The sequence below is a fragment of the Stegodyphus dumicola genome, chromosome X1 (assembly GCF_044657685.1).
Source record: "Stegodyphus dumicola isolate Sdum_Otavi_A_Nest chromosome X1, ASM4465768v1".
Taxonomy (NCBI): Eukaryota; Metazoa; Arthropoda; class Arachnida; order Araneae; family Eresidae; genus Stegodyphus; species Stegodyphus dumicola.
Window position 1 is genome coordinate 182,787,251 of NC_140780.1, and position 17,972 is coordinate 182,805,222.

Consider the following 17,972-nt stretch of genomic DNA (forward strand, 5'->3'; position numbering starts at 1 on the left):
ATCAGAAAACATTGGCTGATTTTAATAACTGCTTTTTTTTAATGGCGAACTCCAGATTTTACCCTGCACTATGCATAGATACTTAAATGCATTCATAAGATTTGAAATAGTTTCATTAGAAAGCATTCATTGTCATAAGTTTACATTTTGCTTCCATTATTAAAAATCTTGTCATCAATAAATGACTTTTATTATTTTTTTTTCAAACTTACTATGGTAAAACCAAGAATATTATAATTGTAACATGCGATATACTGTAAAATGTCAAAAGATTTAAATAATATTTCCTATGTCAGTGGTTATCCAAATTTCTTCAACAAAACATTTAAACAACTTATAAAAAGTTCTTTTAATAATTCGAAACATATAAAATCAAAATCAAACAGAACAGAGCAAAAGGTTGTTTCAAAAAAGTCATATACAGATTTTAAAAAACATGCATGTACATCAAAAATCACATTTGAATAAATAACTTTCAAGACACAAATTTTCAAGTACTTTTACAACTGTAAGTATGCAGTAAAAAGCAGGTACAAAAATAGCAATTTATGAAGGTTTGCTTTAAAAAGTCAATTGCAATATTATTATCCCCACACTAAAAGATATTGTAACTATATTTTATAGGCAACAGTTCGTCAACAGGCAACTAAAAAAAACGATGGAATGAAAAAACTTCAAAAAGTCAGATAACGTATTTTCTCAGGGAACAGTTATAAGACATCAGCACCAATAAAAAGTATAAGTAAGTATACAAAAGTAAACAAATAAAAATTTACATTTTTACTCAAATAAATGAAATTTAGGACAGAAATTGTGTTTATAAAACACAGTTTAGAATACTCAGACTTATTTAATTTTATTTAAATTTTTGAAATTGATGAATTTTGCAAAACAAAAAATTGAAATATTTTATCTTGAAAGAACTAACTGAAAAATCTTACTCCTTAATTTAACATATTGATTTTAATTTTATTTCATCTGTTTTAGAACTATGATTACAATTTAACTAGCCTGGAGATAAACAACTAAAAAATACACTATAATGTACAATTAAAAAAATATGTAGCAGACCCATCAATAACTCAGTAGGGAAAAAAAACAGCAGTTTATGACTTTTTTCTGGGCTCCACAAGCTTGGGAAATGTCTGACCAACGATTGCACTCCCCTCCATTGTGTTCTGTGTTCATACTTGAAAGTCAATAACAGATGACTAGTCTTTCAAACCACTTTTTTTTTCTTTTTTTGGGCAATTCTTGGGGTGGTGTACCTTTGGCTGGAAACCAGCACACTGAGATAATACTATAGATACTACTTATATGAATGCTAAAGAATTTATAAGAAGTTTTAAACAAAAAGTATTAATAACAATTTGTTACTAATATATAATATGTTATGAATTCAAATTTTCCTATACTGAAACCCAATTCCATTTGCTCAGCTCAGAAGAGTTCACTAGTTTGCTGTTCTCAAGAGTCTGAAACCTGAGATGCATACTTTTTAATCATGAACACCTACTCTATAAGTTAGTTAATTTTTTATTTCTATTTTTATTGTCTTAGAAAGTAATATCCCAAACTTGTACAAGTAATAAAAATTGCATCTTTTAATATTTAATAAAATATACTCATCTTAACAGCATTAATATCATTACTTTACTAAACATTCTTTTAATTTATGACACTTACTATTATTTTACTATTTACGTAGTTGAATTCAAAATAAGAAACAAAGAGACATTAAACAGATATTGTTAATCAGCCTTTTTTTCCCCCTTTTTCTCCTGAGAAACTGAAAATAGAGAAAAGAAACACATTTCTCATTTGACAGCTAACACTGTGAAATTTTTTATGTGTGCTTTAAAACTATTATGCTCATTCATGCTAAAATTTTCATTCAAAGTTTACAATATCATAAGAAATTGCCAAAAAAATGGAAGGGAAGTAAAGTTAAAAAAAAAACGAGAATGTATACTGGAAAATTTACGTTGAAATATTACTCATTTATACAATAATTCCTTTTGCTAGTACCATTGATACATTTGCCTGTAAATCTTCATATAATTGTAAGTCTTTAGATCCTATATATTTGCACAAAAATATTCAGCTTAAGATGCCCTATATGATGATTGTCAAAAAAATTCCAAAATTATGCTATAAGTATATCTCATTCCCAAAAATATGATTTCGCATGTATGACATATGTAAACATTTTCTTTGAATTCGGTTAACATATTTTTGGATTTATTATGGTTTTATATAAGAAATATAACATAATGCTATACATAACATACAATTCTATAAAGCATCTAATAATCATTTTACATGTGTAGATCACAAGTGCATAAAGTTACAGGATTTAAAATTAAGTAAAAAAAACAAACGTCAGCATGAGATAATATACAAAGTAAAGATATCTGTTTTTCAGCTTTCTCCTAATACCATATCAAATAAAAGTTTATTCTTATACTGACAATGCAAGGCATCACTGAACCGCAGATAAATTTGGACAAAAAGGATCAAGGCTTCCTGAAAAATACGAAATAATTTGTTTGTTGTTGTTTATTAATTTGTTAACTTATTCAGCAACAATAATACATTTCAATTTTTAAACATAATTAAAAGAACATAGAAACCAAAAATACAGCAAAATAATCAAGTGTGGTTTTTAACAAACAAAAAAACAAATAAACAAGTTAGAAAACACGAAAAATATTACAGTAAACTAAAGTATACTGCCCTCCAAAAGTTAAGGAACAGCATGTTTTTGTGTCTAACTTGAGAATGAATCAATATAGAAACAAGAAATTTAGAGGACATGTTCACTGAACAATTCTTTAATGAATGCAACACAATGTTTCTAAAGTTCAACACAAACATGAATTACAATAAAAAATTGCACTCTTGGCACAGAAATCCAGTCTTGGAGAAACAGTATGTTAGTTTTTTTTAGGAAGAATGGAGTAGTAATATTACAAAAATGGGTTCTAATAAGGAATGTGTCCATCCCTAGCTGCAATACATTGATGGCTGTGACGTTCCATGCTCAATTAAGTTACCAATCAGTGATATGGGAAGCAACCAGATATGGAGTGATCCTTGTTCAAGATCATCTAATGACCTTGGAGGAGGACCTTAACCCATTGAGGACCACCGTCATGTATACTCGATGCAACAATTTCCCTCCTACCAGCCCAACATCCCGTATACACGATGCAATGATTCTGCTCCTACGAGCCCGGCGTTGTGTATACGCGACATTAAAATGGAACGATTTATTTGAATTGTTAAAAGCCAGTAAATGGAGCTAAGTGGTAACTGTTTTCACATAGGTTGATGCATACAGCATTTGACCTTCATGTACTGGCATTAGTTTCTGTTTTGTGTTTCTGGTTTTGTTTATTGAAATAAACGAACAGGAAAATTACGACTCTTTATAAGTACGCCTGTGAATTAAAGAGGGACAGGCGTTTTTGTTTATTTTGTTAGGATTTCCTTTTTTTTTTTTTTTTTTTTTTTTTTTTTTCCTTCTATTTATTTTGAAACTCAACATATGCTTTCTTGGTTAGTTAAAAAGTAACATGACAATATTATTAAAGAAGGGGAAAGACTATCAGCTTTCTCGCTTCGTGACGCGTCTTGCTCACATTTCTCAAGAAAGAGCTAGTGTTTTTGTTTCTTTTTTCTTACTTGATTTAATAGGTCATTATATATAATGGCACAGGCATTATATTTTGGTATACAATTTACTTTACATAAGATGTATGGATTGACGTGATCAGTAACGAATATCCTGCCAGTGGGGGTTTTTCCTTGATAACTTTCCAGTCATCGTGGATGCTGTTTTTGATTTAGAAAAACAGGAAGTTTTCTAATATAAACCTGATGTCACACAGGGTTTGAGGATGAAATATTTCTGAGTGTCTTTTGAAGAAGTTTTCGGACGTGTGTTGGGGTTATACTCAGTTTCATTCCAATTGCCATGGCTAAGAGACCTTACTTAAAAACTTAAAAATTTGTTCAAAATCACTGGACACTCCACCTTTCTGTCTAACTAGAAGATAGTTTCCAAAAATTTACGTTGAAGGAAAAGGTAATAAAAGGAGAAGATGCATTGTGTCTGCTAAAACCAAGAAAAAGCGAAAGCAAACAATGTATTTTGAGTGCAAAATATACAATGTAGGACTGTGTGTCGATCCTTGTTTTGAATTATTTCACCCACAGCAGAATTTTTAAATTGGAATTTAATTACATACAGCTAGTTCTTGTTTAGTTTTTTTTTTTTTTTTTTTTTTTTTTTTTTTTTTTTGTTATTTGTATTTATTTCTTATTTCTTATTTTTTTCTTATTTTTTTTTCATGTTTATAGTACTTATTTCTGTGTATATAGTAATGATTTTAGTATTTTGCCTGTTTAATTTATTCCTATTAATGTGATATTCTTTATATTGATACACATTAAAACCAAGTACATTAAATATGCAACTTCAAAAATTGAAGTCATAATATCAAAATGCTGATTTGATATGATTTTTTTTTTTTTTTTTTTTTGTAAAATTAGGCTTAACCCCTTCGCGCCGGGTAACGCAAACGTGCGGAGGCCAGCAGTGTCTTACGCAAGCGTCTGTCCAGGGCCGGGGGTTTTTTTGCTACTAAGCCTAAATCCATGAAATTTCTGAAGTATCAACGCATTGTTTAATAATGCCCTATAGAGTATTTAAACGGCTTATGCTTTTAATTACCTTATTTCTTGATTAAATGCATATTTTACACATTTTATGACTTTTAACATAATACATCTGAAAACTAAATATATTACTTAAAATTCTCTTTTCATATGAAAAATTTGAAAACAGAGATCTACACACAGTCCTACGTTACATTCCTTGCACTCGTAATAACTCATTTGCCGTTTTGGAGGATTTTTCCGGGAATGTGAACAAACGGAGCGTCGTGGTCTCATTTTCTTATCAGTCTCTTCTGAACAAAGTTTTGGAAAATGTGACAGTGATACTATGTAACGTAGTATCCAAGTGATACTATGTTACATAGTATGACTATCGCTACTATCAGAATCTGTTTCAGAATCAATATCTGAAATATTTTGCATCATTTCTGCTATTTCATGCTCTGTTAAACATTTTCGACGCTTTGACATTGCAACGGCAAAAACAGAAAGAATTCACGTCTAACAAGATCTAATTATTTTCTAAATACTGAACTGCAAACCAAAATACCCAATGCTTTAGCAAAAATAAAACTTCTCTGCTTACAATAAACAACTACCACATGCAAATTTAAAGAGACATCATAAAGCACACCATTCGGAAAGATTTATTTCCCCTTTTGTTTATATAATCAAAAACACGTGTATGTGAGTCATGCTTCTCTCATTTAAAGTAGTAGAAGGTCTAATGTACATGTATCTGAAACCATATGGACATACAGTGCCATCTTGTGGCAGAAATTATAGTTTTTAAAACATTCCAGGACAATGGCACAAATACGTGACAGTCAGAGCTGAACGAGAAAATGCTCTGGCATGCCTGCGTGTTGGCCAGGAAGTGAGTGTGTTCGTTGCTGGCACGTAGACGTGACAGTCGGCGCAAAGGGGTTAACTGCTGAAAATGCGCAGGCTGATGGCTACGATCCATTTCAACGGGCCTGGTCCTGTAACCAGCTTCGTTCTCCCGGCACTAGTCCTTAAGGGGTTAAAGCAGCAACCTGTCTCCCAAGGTAGTCCCAAAGATGCTCTATCAGATTCACGTTTCAGAACTGAGCTGGCCATTCCATCCGCTCCATGCCATGACCCTCAAGATATTCTTCAGCAACCCGAGCTCGATGCTTTTGCGCATTGTCATCCATCAGAAGAAATCAAGGACCAATATTAATGGCATATGGATGGAAATATTGATCAAGGATCTCATCTTGATATCTCACACTGGTCAAAGTTCCTCCATGAAAAACATGTAGGTCAGTGTGACCACCGAGAGAGATCCCTGCCCAAACCATTATTCCACCTAACTGTGTCTTTCCACAATGTGGGATTGGTTGTATCTGGTGTGTTGTTCCTCCAGATCAGCTGACAGCCTGAATCACTCTCTAATGTAAACCTGGACTCGTCTGTGAAGAGAACAAGTGCCCAGGTGGCTAGTCCAGGTGACGTTTCTCTTGTCCAACATAAACGGCACCTCTGTGTCTTCAGGTCAAGGGGACACAAACAACTGGTCCTCTTTCATACAGACCTGTATTGTGCAGGCTTTTGCACACTGTAGTAGCCAAGATTCCTGTTTCTGTCGCCACTAAATGATATGTCATCAGTTGAGGCACAGTAACGTTACTTTTCCTTCCGGCCGAAAGAGCTACATAATGGTCTCGTGCAGGTGTTGTACTAACTCTAGGTCTGCCTAAAACATGTCTTCTAGACACAGAATCCTCAGATTCAAACTGATTCTATAGTTGGTAGACCACACTACAAGAGACATTGAGACGTGTAGCAACAGCAGCTTGTGACATCCCCATTTCCATCCATCCGATCGCCTGCTACTTCAACGAATCAGATGAATGACTTCTCCTTGACATTGATAGACTCTCCTGGATATTATCCACGAAATGGTAATAACAACTGAAAACCAACACTTGTGAACAAAAATTACAATTTTTGCATTTTTTCTCCAAATCCTATATAAGTATTCATTTCTATAAAATAAAAGTGGTAGCTATTGTTTTTGCATATCTTTTCTTAAATTTCGTTACTGTTATGCATATGAACTGTGAATTTAAATGTTAGTGACCTTTTTGTAATGATGAGATTGGAAAAACATGCTGTTCCTTAACATTTGGAGGGCACTGTATATGAAAACAAAGCATTTTAGTATGTTATATACATGGTATATCTTAATAAAGTGGGTGCCGCTTAATGCGATTATGTTTCTCCTCAGATATTTTAATAACATTAAACGATAAGAAAAATACCTCTTAAGGAAAGCAATGGAATTTAATTAATACAATTAAAAACATACAAATAGGTACTTTCACATTTTAGCTAAGAAAATGGATATTTTTGATAAACAAATGAATTAATTTTTTATTGTCTTTCAAGGTCATTTATGAACTGTCATCTCTAATTACTTTTGCATTAAAGGATTAGGTTTCTACATAACATGTTAGCAAGAGATATGTTCATAACTTTTCCAGAATATATTTGAATGATGCTGTACCCCTAAGCTTAATACATGGAGGACATCCCTCACTGGGAGAGAACTTGTCAGAGTAAAGTTTATAATTAAGCAAAAAGGCAATCTTGGTTTGGCATAGATGTTCCCAGATAAATTTTATTTCAAATGGGGGGAATCTAAAAAATTCCTCACATTTACTTATTTTTTTAATTTCTGAAAAAGAGAAATGTTCTCAACACTGATGATCTTAAAAGTTATGACCTATGATAATTCTCAAAACTGATAGTTACTAAAATCTATATCAAACTAGGTTATTTTTCTGTCTAATTTAAAATAAATAATTAAAATTGAAACCAAGTTGTTTGGTGACTTAATCCCTTACTTGGCAGTTTTTATTATCAATTTTGAACTTACTTGGTGACTACTATTTAAAGAATTTGGTCTATAATATTTTTATCATATTAATGGAACTGTTGATCACAACAAATAATATATTTTCCACGTTCTTGTGTATAAATGGACAATTGGATTGCAATTTCGAATTGATAACATTAACTGTGATCACATCAGGCAGTGTCTACAGCATTTGACTGGAAGACAACAAGCCTACTTCTTCACTTCAATAAAAATTTAGACCAGGCTTATCTAATTATTATCCTCTGACTATCTTTTTTCCTAATGCTTTTGTTTTTATTCTACTTACGCGAAAAATAAAAACTATCTGGATATTTCATAATGTCTAATTTTAAAAAACTAATATACATCTTCTAGATGCTTCTGAAAGAAACAAATATGCCCAGAAAAAATCTTTGAACAGTGTAAAAAAACATAGATGAATAAGTCATACAGAAAATTACATATAACTCTAGTTATGCATTGCATTAGCGAATTATTTTAAAATTAGCATGAATAGATCTAAATCAGGATGTAACAAAACGAAATATGAGAAATGCATGAATGTTGCTTCTCTGTATTACTTTATTTTGCTACACAAAAATTTTCTGATATTACAGAGACTGTCTTAGAATATTAAGAATCCTTTTTTCAAGCCATTGTGGTTTCAGTTTCCTTCATACTTTTACCCTGACCCTAAGATCTGAAAAGTTAAAAACTTCATGCCAATCATTTTGCTTATAAATGCACTTGAAAAATCCATAATATTTTACGAAATAAGAGTTCAAAATTAGTGTAATTTATTATAAATAAAGAATTAAATTCACACAAAGCAAGCTGGAGGCATTACCAGCCGAAGTCTCAGATGCTTACAGAACAAGATTTGACAGCCTAAATTCCAAATCGTTTGCTTACAGAGAATCATAACAACAAATAATTGCAATGCAGAGTGCTTACACATTTCATTATATTTTCAAAACCTGCTTCACTAATTTCAAAACTCAATTTTTATACAAATTTGGCAGTATTCAAAAACTTCTAAAACTAAAGTAACATTTTAGGAGCATTTCAATAGTCCTTTTTTAAAGCCTAGACATTCTATGAGTACATATGTATGTAATTTCAAAAACTATACATTGAACCATACCTAAGGAAAAGTTAGAAACATTTTACGGTTAAGTCAATGGTTATAAACATTTTAATTATTCACTACACATGAAAAGTCCTTTTACATTCAACTCTGTAAGCATTTAAAAAAAAAAAAAAAACTTTTTAATGGCCTTACCTTCAAAAACATCTGAGACTTCAGTCAACAAAATAAGAATACTTTCATTCTTATCTAGGGCTAAAAAGTTTTAAAAATTCATTAAAATTCATAACTTTACAATTATCCATATTAATCAGTGCCATCTTAACGCATGGGCCCGCTGGGCACTTATTCATGAGACCCCAGAGAACAGGGCCCCATGCTAATCTAGGTTGAACTGCCATTAATAGTTGAGTGACTGTTGTAGGGGCTCCAACACACTGGTTTGCCCAAGGGACCATAATGCTGTTAAGACAGCACTGTAGATAGTATACTAATTACATTTCTGTATGGAGTTTGCAGTTATTAGGATGAAATTGATAAACAAAAGGAAGATAACAGTTTTCCAGATAATTAAAAATTAAATCTCAACACCAATGTAATGTTAGATGTAAAAGCTACAATTAAACACATAAAAATACACAATACTGGAATTAAATTAGGTAAGTAATAAGAAACCATCAGCATATGATTACCAGTTCAGCTCAAACCTATTCATCTACAAGGTGCACAGAACAGCTCTACACTTTTCACAAACACATACCAAAAAAAGAAAGTTACTATAGGAAGATGGAGTTTCCACCAAAACTGCTTTCACAGATTCATATTTTTCCCCGGTAGATCTCACCAATTAAAAAAAAAAAGTTATTTTAAGTTGAATTGGTTGATGAGGCATTATTAGTAAAACTGTTTTACCTAAATGGGGAATCGGATGTTTCACATCTTTGCAACAGTTTTACACACAGAACCAGAAAACACATGCTGAGGTCTAATGACTGGAATACCTATGAAAATTCTTCATACAATGTTTTCAGGAACCTGGCAGTTTGACCAATCAAGTTTGCATTGGCAGACTGTTTTTAATCAGTTTCCACAGAATACAGGTGAAGACCAACAGCAAAATCAGCAAGTGTTAATGGCAGTGCTTGGGAAATTGCAAGAATCACCTTATGGATCCTGCATGGTGTATTGCTATAATATACTTACAAGCTGCAACCAATTTATATACATAATGGAAGAAATTTGCCACATACACATTGACAAAAGCTGCTGATGATCTACAATGGATTCTAAACATCCTTTGGACAAATGAAGTACATTTTTCATTTCATGGAAGTGCTCATACCTATAACTGTTGAATATTGGTAAAGAATAATGTTAGGCCTAAGCAGAGGAGATATTACATTCCTATGTCTCACTGTGTGGTGTTACTTCATGCCATCTATCATCACTAGCCTAATGTGGCTGGGAAATGTGCTCTATAACAGAACAAAATTTCATAGACTCTAACAACGTTTATGTAAGATGGCACACTCCCGTTTCATAGCTGCTGCAGTTCCTCAAAGAATTTAGCCCCAAATGACTGATTAGTCACTCACTACATAGCCTCCTCAATCACCAGATTTGATGTCCATGAATTTTTATTTGTGGCACTATCTGAAACCATAAGCATACACCATCGTCCTCAACACAATTAAAAGATGCTATCCTCGGAAATCATTTATATAGAACCAGATATGCTTAACAAATTCATGAACAATGCAATCACATTGTGGCAGATTTCTAGTTACCTGATTAGGCAAATCAACTCGAGGGTTGGCTGCTTATGGGGTGATGCCTTCATGGAGGACTTTTTATGGGAACTACCTCATACCCAAGTTATACATGGGAAAAAACCATGAAAACCAACCATGCAGCCAGCCCATTTGCCAGGATTCAATCCTAAGTCGAACTACCAGTGTTCAGTGATCTTACTGCTCGGCTGGGCATTGGCAGAATGCAATTTCCTAGAAGAACACATTGAATTTTTGCTGGTGTAAAATACCATGTAATGAAGCAATGATAGAACATTCCAGCAATATTTCTTTCATTAAATGTCATACCAAGAGTACAGTGTCAATGCAGCACCATCTATCACTAAAATTTTGAATTAAAATTTTTTCTGCAGCCAAAAGCCATCTGAATTTTCTGAATTTTCATCATTTTCTGAAGCCATCTGAATTCACAGAACGAATTCTGGTACAAATCACATACTCATACAACTCATTCATACTTTATGAAATTTAGAAGTCTTGTGAAATTTAGTATTCATAAAATTAGACAATAAATAAAAAGATGTATATGAGCTAAATCCAATTATTTATAAAAGAAATTACATTGAAGCTGACATCTGTAACTCAGACAAGCCATTTGCATGGATCTTTAATGGTCAATGATTAAATACTCTCTCAAGGATCTCCAAAATTTGAAATAATAATTGTTCAGCAAAAAAAAATTTAATTTACTTAAGATTATTACACTTTTTTAATGGAATCAGATCAAGGTAATCAAACAAATTGGACTCCAATTTTTGGACTCAGAAGAAAATATTTATTTTATTTGATGAATAAAATTTGACTGAGTCACTGAAGACAGAAGCTTTCAAATAAATTAAAGCACTCTTAATAATTAAAACTCTTAAAATTCCCGGTAGTTACTTCCCTATTCACAGAAAACTCTTAGCTTCTCAGAATATACTAAAATATTCCTCACTTAAAAGTGGCTTTAATTAAATCAAATTTAAGAATCCAATTACATTCAGTAGCATATATACAATTATATCATTCACACTTTAATATTAATTTATGAATTCATAATAAAAACATTCTATGCCATAGCAGCATTAAGATTCAACAAATAAACCAAAATGTCCATTATAACTTGAATTTCAGAGCAAAAGAAAAATATACCTACTTACTGGAACATAGTTCTCACAACCATAATCAAAAAGTCTTCATAAGAAATTTGAATAACTCCAGTCTGTTGTGTATCACGAGCTCTAAACGCAGCTGTTAAAGACTAAAGAAAAGAAAACCTCTCTAAAAAAATTGCCATATACAACAAAAATTTCAAAGTACAATATACAGTAAACCCTCATTAACATGAATCCCAAGTGACTAAAATAGCAAGAATTTGTGTTAACGGAAGACTAAAATTTTATTTTTGGAATAGCTTTTTTTTTTTTTTTTTTTTTTTTTTTTTTCTCTATTCACTAATCATTTAGAGTAGATAGGTACATACGTACTACAGTATATTTCTGTATGCCCTTAAGGAAAACACTATTGTAATACATAAATTATTGTACTGTAATTTGAAAAAATTTACTCACACATTTTCTGGTGAAAAATTCCTGTATATTATGTTGTCACAAACAGATGCAATGATGCATGGTAACTTCACACCCAACTGTGCTCATGGCTTCTATGAAACTAGCATTCAATTTGGATACTGCTTAATAAATGTTATACAGTCAAAAGTCGTTAATTCGGACACCCATAATTCGGAATGATCTATAATCCGGACCTCAAAACTAAAAACTTTCTGCGCATGCGCCGCGCTAACACATGCGCATAGGCGTTTACGCGTGCGCGTAAGACATTTTACGACTGCGCATATGAGTGTGCGCAAGTGCAGAATACGTTTTCGCGTGCGCGTTTTATGTATAATAGATGTATAAGCTAAAATTATCTAATTATCTATTTCAGTTAATGTTGATGATTGCGTTGTTCCTTAATTTTCGAATTGGATCCGGCTTATTATTTTTTGCAGACTGTAAGAGCAATTTTATAAAAGTAAGCTTAAACTTTCGATTATATCAAATAGAATTTCCGATATATATTTGTTAATATGTAAAGGATCTAAAGCGAAAGTATGTTTTGAAATCCGAAATCTGTTTATCAATTTCACGCTGCTCGGCGGGGGGAACGCAGCGGCGGGCGCATAATGAATTGGAAGTTGATTTGTCAGCACTATCCTTATCTTCAGCGCAGATGTTTTTATTTTATTTGGCTTATAATTCCTTACCAAATGTAGTATTTCATCTCGATATGCTCCATCTTTGATATGATTTAAAACAAGTTTCTCGTCATTATAATTCGCTTCCCATAGCGAAGAAAAGTAACAGAGGTTATTGAAAACGAAAAAATTTCGATTGACAAATTAGTCGGTATTCTGGACACAGCAATTATAGGACTTGAACAGCGGAACTTTGTAACTGAACAAGAAATTATGTTTGTTTAATAGAATTAAAGAGAAAGTATTATCACATGAAACGAAGCAAAACTTAAACAACTTACATTGAAAGAAATGTTTAATAAAGTAAACAAATAAATATTAAGCTTTTTCTTTTTGCAAATTTTGATACCCTTTAGATCATAATTGTTCTTTATTTCATAAATTACGGTTTCATATTTTTAATTTTAGAATTTCTGCATGCCATCTTACGAGATTTAAACTGATGATCTATAATCCGGAAAAATCGATAATCCGGAATCGCCGAAGTCCCGACGAGTCCGGATTAATGACTTTTGACTGTAAAATGACCAAGGCATGTAACACTTCCTGACAGGTAGGCGGAATGATTTTCTTCTGATGACATGTCTAACACTTCAGACGCAACTGCTTTTACATTAGATTCCATTGGACAACCTCATTATCTGCACTAACTCCTCAAAACTAACACCAGAGTATGCAGTGTCTTGTAGAATTTTCTATTCATTATGAGGTGATATGTTATCATTGTCACTACCTAATTTGTGAACACGATTAGTCATAATATCTCCAGGCTTGCTAAAATAGTTGTGTGTGTGTGCTACGATGACACATATTTCCAGTATGCAGCAACAGCTTTTATTGCATCAAGTGCACTCAAAATTGGCATTTCCATTTTCTTATCAGCAGTGCAAATTGCAAATCTTACAAGTCACTTGCAATAAGACCTCTTCATAACAGCAACACTGCCTTAATCCAAAGATTGAAGGAGACTTCTGACTTCTTGTATTTAGAGGGAAAGTGAACCTTTACAATAGTTAAGTTCAGGAAATATATGTTATGGGGGTATACATCTGTTCAACATATGAACATACCTATTCTGAGCCACTATTTGACTATTAAAATGAAGAAGTGACATACTAAATGATGAGTTGTCGATCTAAGCTTTCTTATGGTGAGGTAGATGCAACATAAAGTACCGTTTATGTTCTTAAAATGACATAGTCTCTCAGATTTACCAATCACGCAAGGACAGTATTCCTCACTGACCTCTGCACTACATACAAGGACAACTGTTAAATGTTTACTGTGGCCCTGTGATAGCACCTTTTACTCCAAGAATACGACATAGAGAAAGATTATAAAGAAGTCCAGTTTTTTCCACAGCGAGAACATTATACAATACACACTTTTCTCTCATTACTCAAATTCACACAACCAGTTGCTTGCTCCTTCTTCATGAACTTTGTTTCACTACAAATCACTAATGATGAAACTGAGTGCTTCTTTTGTAACCAGTACAAACAATCTAGCAGAACAACTCAAATCTTGAATGGCTAAATTATTTGCAATCTTGTTTGCTTTTTATTGAATTGTAGATCTACTTAAAGATACACTGGAAGTGCACATATGGTTCAACCATTCTAGAAGTAAAGTTTCGATAACTTCATATTTAGCACAGCAAAGTCATTTAGATTTGTAGCTGGAACCCAATTTAGCAGCCTTAAGATTTAACATTAGTCGTACTAGCTGACTTTTAAAGAACAGAAAAGCATATTTGAACACAGAATTGCATTTGTTGATTGAAGCTCATTTTTAATGCAGTTAAAGCCCATTCTTGGCACAAATGCAGCTCATTTCTGACGCGATAATCACGACTGTCAAGCAAAGTTATTCCTGCTGGCTATGTTTTAAACAATACAAGGTATTCTGTGAGGTTTTCAATTAAATGGGATGGCACACACCTGAATGCATCAACAGACAAAGAACAGGAGAGAAACATCTGAAAAACTTTGAAAATTCATGTTAAATGAAAAATTCTAATAAAACAAAGGGTTAAAAAATAGTTTGCAATTTGTGCTAGCCAAAATCTGCATTAATTGATAAAACATTTTATAAGATCAGGTAAGTACATTGCTGACAGAACTGAAATTTTGTTTACGACAACCAAGTGTTCAATTTAGGAGAATTTGTGTTAAGTAGGGTTACTGTAGTAGATTTTGAAAAAATTTAATATAACAGCTGCACATAATCATTCTGCTATAATAATAATTTATTTAATTTACCATGAATTTCAAATGAAATTAAATGAATAATAAGTGTTTAGAAACATCCACGAACTCAGTTAATACACAATAATTTATATGTTCATTATTACGGATGCCAGTTGTTTGAAATTAATCAATTTCTTGACTTATTTAATAATTTCAAACAACTGGCGTCCGGTAACAGGACGGAATGGCTATTTGAAGAAAACAAAACATCGATTTTGTATTGGAATTTATCAAGTGAGTTTATGATTTATTTGATTATATCCTTTATTATTTGAATATATTGGACATATTGAATTTAAAATCATGGAAATTTTATTAAGAAATCGTAATCCACTAAGGGAATCGTTTACGATTACTGCCAGTGCTTTAGATGCTGAAATTCTAAAGCCTGACGTGGAGGTTAATCAACTCTAAGTATTGAGCTCACAGTTGGAAGGAAAATTCAACAGATTAGATGAAGTTCAATCACAAATTTCCGAACTTTTGTTGAAAAGTGAAAACGAAGGTGACTATTTGGCTGATTTTGACACGAATGAAACATATTGTGATAAATATCTCAGTTTAAAAACAAAATGGTTAATTCCACTATGACAAATTTCAATACCTATTACAAGCAACGGTCGTTGGATCTCCAGCGAGAGAGCTCATAGATAGCTATCCTCCCTCTGGCGCGAATTATAAAGAAGCTATCAAGCAGCTGAAATCTCGATTTGCACGAGACGAATTACTTGTAGAAATCTATTTTCGCGAATTATTAAAGTTGGTTTTGGCTCAAGCTAGCAAAATAGGAAATATGACTCTATCCAATTTATATGATAAGTTAGAGAGGCAACTCAGAGCTTTGGAGACGTTGGGGGTAAAAAGTGAGATTTATGCAGCTATGCTGTATCCCCTTGTAGAGTCTTCACTACCTGAAGAAATTCTGAGGGCATGGGAGCGATCTCGCCAGCGTAGGGAAAGTGTGGCACACACTGAAAATTTGGAAAATTTATTGCATTTCTCCGAATTGAAGTTGAAAGTGAAGAGCGTCTTCAGTTGGCCGTACAAGTTTTTCTGCTCCAGACAAATTGACTCGGTTCCAGCCACAGCAGCTTGTATTTATGCAGGAGATTCAAAGAAGAAACAGCTTAATTTTTAAGTTTGGTGTGACAAGGAAACACATAATTCTTATGAGTGCTTTAAGCTGCAGAGCCTTTCATTGGAAGATAAGAAAAATTTACTAAGAAACAAAAAAAGCTTGTTTTAACTGTCTAAAAATTGGGCATGCTGCCGAAAAGTGTAAAAGTTCTGTGAAATTCCTAGTTTGCAACAAACGTCATGTAACGGTGATGTGCAGAGAACTAAAAGGTTCTAGAAGTTCAAAAAAGGAAGCACCTAAAGGACCTAACGAAATGAGTGAGACTTTATTGTCTAACCAAAAACTGCAAACAACCCTTCTCCAAACTATTATGAAGATTGTCCATAATGGAAAAAAGGAGCTTGTGAGAACGCTTTTTGACAGTGGGTCACAAAGATCTTACTTACGGAAAGACATAATAAAAAGACTAGATTTAGTCCCATTAGATCAAGAGACTTTGAGCCACAATTTGTTTGGTGGAGTTGAAACTGAATCTCAGGTCCATGGTATTTTTGATATCGAAATTACAAGGAACGGAAAATAAATTCAAATACGAATTATCGGTTTTAGATAAAGACAAAATTTGTGGATACATTCCTAGAGTGAAACTCAAACACATATGCTCCTCACTTCGAGAACATAAAATCAAAATCAGTGATTCTAGAAGAGATATACCAGATATTGGATTGTTAATAGGAGCCGACTATTCCGAACAGTTGATGACAAATAATATCATTCCAATTGACAAAAACCTTATTGCCACTGAAACAAAATTGGGTTGGACCCTACAAGGCCCAGTGCAAAGTCATAATACCTTGCTTGGTACCGTCAGACTTTGTTATTTGGATCTCACAGAACTATGGAATTTAGAGACTATTGGCATAAAAGATCCGGCGGAAGTGAAGATTAAGGAGAATTTAGACAATGAAACAATCAAATTTTTCCTAGAGAACATTAAAGTGATCGAGGGCAATAGGTATGAAGTCTGCTTGCCTTGGAAGGATAGTCATCAGATTCTTGAAGACAATAAATAATAATATTGAATAAAGATAATACGGAAAAAAGACTTTTCGCCAATACACGAAGACAGCACAAGATGGGATTTTTCGAAGAATATGATGGTATAATTAAAGGCTGGCATGAGAAAGGTATAATTAAAATAGCTCCGAATAATAGTGATACTGGTCACTATTTATCTCATCAAGCAGTAATCAAGGATTCCAGTCTGACTACGAAAGTGCGACCTGTATTTGATGCATCATTGAAGGATGAAAATGGGAATTCCTTGAATGCTTGCGTCAAAAAGGAGCCGAATTTAATAGAACTGCTTCCAAAACTTTTGATACAATTCCGGCAACATGCAATTGGTGTTACTGCCAATATTAGGAAAGCTTTCTTACAAATCAGTTTGTGTGCCAGAGGCAGACTTTTTGAAATTCCTGTGGTGGAAAGATTCAAAAAAAACCGAGATTGTTACCTACAGACGCTGTCGTGTCGTATTCGACATTTCTTTGACTCCATTCCTGTTGGGAGCAAAATTTTCTTACCATTTGGAAAATGCACCTCAAGATTTAAGAGGAACGGCACTTAGATTGAAGAAATCCTTTTATGTCGACAATTGTATAGCTAGTTTCGAAACCGAAGAAGAAATAGTCAAGTTCAAAGAAGAGTCCCAAACTCTAATGTTTTCAGGAGGTTTTGACCTTGGAGGGTGGACTGCTGCACCAATCAAAGATAGAAGCATGACTTCCTATCAGATCATTCATCTGGGACTCTCATAGGACAACGAGAATGATGAAATCTATTGCAATTTAACCCCTTTGACATTTACGAAGAGTGCCCACACGAAACGATCTATTCTGTCAGTCTCACAGAGGATATTCGACCCCATCGAATTTA

The 17,972-nt window shown here is 33.0% G+C and overlaps 1 protein-coding gene across 8 annotated transcripts in view; it reads right to left on the bottom strand.

Annotated features, from left to right (window-relative positions):
- Positions 1-330: 330 nt before the first annotated feature.
- The window catches only part of LOC118194175 (programmed cell death protein 6-like), an 89,180-nt gene continuing 71,538 nt past the window's right edge, over positions 331-17,972 (bottom strand). For 2 of the 8 annotated variants that reach the window (XM_035365375.2, XM_035365377.2), the window contains exons 7-9: positions 11,611-11,711; positions 8,853-8,912; positions 331-2,526 (exon numbers count right to left, since the gene is read on the bottom strand). In XM_035365375.2, coding sequence (XP_035221266.1) covers positions 8,903-8,912; positions 11,611-11,711 — 111 coding nt within the window. In that variant the 3' untranslated portion in view covers positions 331-2,526; positions 8,853-8,902. Of the gene's footprint in view, positions 2,527-4,259; positions 8,271-8,852; positions 8,913-11,602; positions 11,712-17,972 lie in introns of those variants that run through there. The other 6 variants (XM_085808362.1, XM_035365378.2, XM_085808364.1 and 3 more) reach the window with 6 other exon arrangements.